This window comes from Tasmannia lanceolata, unplaced genomic scaffold (genome assembly GCF_043159265.1).
Source record: "Tasmannia lanceolata isolate RefF3 unplaced genomic scaffold, GAP_Taslan_0.1 ptg000002l, whole genome shotgun sequence".
Classification (NCBI taxonomy): Eukaryota; Viridiplantae; Streptophyta; class Magnoliopsida; order Canellales; family Winteraceae; genus Tasmannia; species Tasmannia lanceolata.
The window spans coordinates 30395893-30400528 of NW_027518679.1; the positions used below are offsets into that span (position 1 = coordinate 30395893).

The window sequence follows — 4636 nt, forward strand, 5'->3', positions numbered from 1 at the left end:
TGAGCAGTTGAGCCAACACGCTGCTCTAAGAGATACTTTAAACTTTGATGATCGGTCTTTATTTGAAATTTCATGCCCATCAATTAGTGACGCCATTTTGTCACCATATGAACAATGGCGAGCATCTCACGTTCATATGTAGATAGCAATGAATGTCGGATGGAGAAGGCCTTACTACAAAATGCAATGGGCCGCCCATCTTGCATCAACACACCTCCAATTCCTGTTCCAGAAGCATCACATTCTATAATGAATGGCCTAGAAAAATCTGGCAAAGCCATCACAGGGGTGGATGACATAGCGGCCTTAAGCTCCACAAATGCGCTTTCCGCTTCCTCATTCCAATGGAACCCATCCTTGCATAAGAGTGTTGTAAGTGGCTTACTAATTTGACCATATCCCTTCACAAATTTCCTGTAATATCCTGTTAGCCCCAAGAAGCCGCGCAATGATTTCAGACTGGTAGGATGTGGCCACCCTACCATGGCACAGATTTTCTCAGGGCCAGCTGCGACTCCTTCTCCTGAAATTATGTGGCCTAAATATTCAACACATATTTGCCCGAAGGAGCATTTTGAACGTTTAACCGCCGACTGATACTGCTGCAACCTGCCCATAACTATTTTCACATGGCTGAGATGATCAGTCCAACACTTACTGCATATCAATATATCATCAAAGAATACAAGGACAAATTGGCGTAAGTGATCACGAAAAACCTCATTCATAAGGCTTTGAAAAGTGGACGGGGCATTAGTCAAACCGAAGGGCATAAGTAAAAATTCATAATGCCCTTCATGAGTGCGAAAAGCAGTCTTAGGAATATCATATTCATGCACACGTATTTGATGGTACCCATACCTCAAATCCAACTTTGAGAAAAACTTAGCTCCATATAGTTCATCTAATAATTCATCAATAGTAGGTATAGGGAACTTATCTTTTACGGTGACTTGATTCAGCGACCTGTAGTCGATACACATCCTCCACTATCCGTCCTTCTTCCGCACCAATAATACTGGTGAAGAAAATGGGCTCTTGCTGGGGCGAACAACACCAGTCTCGAGCATTTCTCGAACTAATTTTTCAATCTCGTTCTTCTGCCAGTGTGGATAACGGTATGGTCTGACATTGACAGGTTGTGCTCCAGACATTAATGGGATATGATGATCATGAGAACGATGAGGTGGCAGCCCCTTTGGTTCTTGAAATATATCATCGTAATCTTCTAGTAACTTTGCAAGATCCTCATGAACACTCATGTCTTCTTCAAGTTGAGTATTTACATCTAGTTGAATCAAGAAGCCCCACGACTTTTGGTTCAATAACTGAGCCAACTCCTTGCCTTCCACTGTTTGCACTTTCAAATTTTGAAGAACCCCGTGTAGTGTGTATTGTTTTCCTTGATAATCAAAGGACATTGTAAGGTTTTCAAAATTCCAAATAATATTACCTAGTGACTTCAGCCATTGAACTCCCAGAACAATATCTGATCCATGTAATGGCAACGCGTACAAATTTGTTGTAATTTCCAAACCTCCCAAGTTGATGTGCACACACTCACACATTCCGTGACACCTTAACTTGTTACCATCAGCTACTAAAACTTCGAAGCTTGCACCTGATTTCACTGAATAACCCAACCTTTGAACCAAATCCTCCGCCACAAAGTTATGTGTGCTACCACTGTCAATTAGCACACTCACTACTTGTTTCTCAATGAAGGCCTTTACCCTCATAGTTTGTGCTCTTGTAACGCCGGCCAACGCATATACAGAGACTTCTGGGGGTATTATTTACATCTTCCATAGTCGTCTCATCATTGAGAGCTACTTCATCATCTTCTCCTGCAAGGATGAACACTTGCATTGTCTTGCAGCGATGCCCCGGAACAAATTTTTCATCGCAGTTAAAACATAGGCCCTGATCACGTCGAGCCTTCATCTCAGCCAAGGTTAGGCGTTTAATAGGAGCCACCACTGTTCCTGGTGGGGCCTTAGATTGTGGAAATCGACTAGCATGTGCTGCTTCTATGTTTGTCCGGTTGAAACGGAGTGATCCGATCCACCCGACGTAGGCGTTGCAACTTAGCATCTTGTCGGTGTGCCAATCCCATTGCTTCCTTCAATGAAGATGGTTTGAACATCATAACCTCCATTCCAATCTCCTCACGTAGACCTTCTACAAAACTGCCAATTACTGCTTCTTCTGTCCAACCAGTTACCCGGTTAGCAAGTCTTTCAAGTTCTTGGTAGGCTTGCAAGGTCCCCTCTTGTTGAATCTTTGATAAAGCTCCATGAAAACTATCATAATCTGTCGGGCCAAAACGAACACACATGGCATCAATCATTTCCTTCCAGGTGAGGCTCGGCTGCACCCTGTGATACCATTGAAACCACTGGGACGCAATTCCGTCTAAGTGAAAAGAGGCCAATAATACCTTTTGATCTTCAGATGTCCTATGATAGGCAAAAAAGTGCTCTGCCTTATAGATCCATTCTGTCGGATCTTGACAATCAAACTTGGGAAAATCGATTCGTGCAAAGCGAGCTTGGATTCTGCCGTCGGCGACCACACCTTCTTGATTATCTCCCACAGAAACAGAATGAGTAGAAGTTGGGCTTCCTATCGTAAGCCGCTCTATCGAAGTCACAACATTATCGATCTTATTATTCATGGATTCTTGGAGCTCATTTAGGGCATTCGATACTAGGGCAACCTCTTGTTCCAACTTTCCCACATGTTCTTCCATCTTGCTAGGCCATCTCGGCATGCCAGAACCAAGGCTTTGATACCAGATGATAGGATCGAAAATCCTATCTAGATCAAACCTGCAAAAAAGGGATTAGACATGCAAAACAGCCCACGATTTTAAGAGGGTAAGGGGTTCCTTTAGTGCAAAGGCACAATTTTTAGAATAAACTTCGTTGTTCTCCTTCCAAGGAAATCTGATACATATCCCTTATTCTCCTTACAACCAATTAAGAAAGTAATCTTTCTAAGAAAGGACACCTAAGAAAAGAAACTAGAGAAACTATTAGAGAAACTAATGGAGAGAAAATAGCAAGTGATGAAGAGAGAATCCTGGAGTAAATTTGCCAAATTCGGAAGAAAATCTGCAGCAGGTTGCAGGTTGTAACAAGATCTAATTGCAACCTTTTCCCGAACGAAATGGTAGTCAATCTCGATGTGCTTTCTGTGAATGTGAAATACTGGATTGACCGTCATGTGAAGAGCGGACATATTTCCACAACAGGATCCTTGATTTGTCCACTTTCCTCTTTACTCCCACCCAAGACCGTACACAAGAGAAACCCAAGAGAAAAAACCCACAAGAGAATTCCCAAGAGAAACCCAAGAAAAGAAAAGCGCAAGAGAAATCATCTTCCTCTTTCTCCTTCTCTCCTTCTCTCCTTCTCTCCTTCTCTCCCTTGTTTTTTTCTCTTTCTCTCTTTCTCTCTAGAGGAGCCGACACGCCTCTCAGCCCATGTCTCTTTGCCGCACACACAAAGAGAAACCCAAAAAAACCTCTTGTTGTTAACTCCCCAAGAGACATAACATTAAGTGCCTGATATATCTTAGGTTTTCCTTGTTTAAAACCCAAAAACATAAAGAAACTCACTATTTTTCCTTTTTCGTTTCCCACTTTGAATAAGAAACAAGACAACTTTCCACTTTTGCATTCCCACTGTTACCGTGGGAAACAGGGCAACATTCCCAATAATTATGTTGATGGGTGATCGACGAATTAAAGTGTGCATGGAATGATCCCAATGAATGTTTTTGTGAATGCTTTAGGCGACGTTAATCTGACAGATGGGAATATTTTTTTTAAGCTCGGAATTTATCCAGGAACCTGAGTGGGCACCTTAAATTTTATTAATGTGCATAAAAATTACAAGAGGGGAACATGCCACCTGACCTCCATACCAAAAAAATACAAAAATTACCTACATCAAATACTTGGAACAAGGCAACATTCCCAATAATTATGTTGATGGGTGATCGACGAATTAAAGTGTGCATGCATAGAATGATCCCAATGAATGTTTTTGTGAATGCTTTAGGGCGTTAATCTGACAGATGGGAACATTTTTTAAAGCTCATAATTTATCCAGGAACCCGGGTGGGCACCATAAATTTTATTAATGTGCATAAAAATTACAAGTGGGAGACATGCCACCTTACCTCCATACGAAAAAATACAAAAAATACCTACATCAAATACTTGGAATTCCCAAAGCATCACATCTGACAGTACCCCTAGATTTAGGGGGGAGTTCCTTCCAATATCTATTTTTTTTTTATTGTTGTTACTTTCACATGCATAATTTGCCAACGAAACTGCAACTTGATTAACTTCTATGTAAACATCAGAGATCCGCGGCTTTAGCTCCAAAATAAGCGAAATTAGTTCCAGCCAATAGACTTTAATAGACCGAGGAGGGTATTTATTATTATTAATAAGTTCAATTAATACTTTGTCGGATTCCGGCCAAATATTGCCTAAGCCAAAAGCTTTGCAATATCTAAGACCATCCAGCATGCTTCTAGCCTCCGCCTACATGTTAGTACTAATATTATAATAGTGAGACAAGGCGAAAAATTACTTTACCATTATGGTTTCTTAAAACTC

General features: G+C 41.2%; 1 protein-coding gene across 1 annotated transcript; it reads right to left on the reverse strand.

Annotated features, from left to right (window-relative positions):
• Positions 1-989: 989 nt before the first annotated feature.
• LOC143890520 (uncharacterized) lies at positions 990-1739 on the reverse strand. Its single transcript, XM_077395247.1, has one exon. It carries the CDS (start codon positions 1737-1739, stop codon positions 990-992), a length of 750 nt encoding a protein of 249 aa, XP_077251362.1.
• Positions 1740-4636: the final 2897 nt, after the last annotated feature.

What these genes read in the sequence shown, in the direction of transcription:
- LOC143890520 (XM_077395247.1), bottom strand. Translation starts at nt 1,739, where the DNA reads ATGAGGGTAAAGGCCTTCATTGAGAAACAAGTAGTGAGTGTGCTAATT.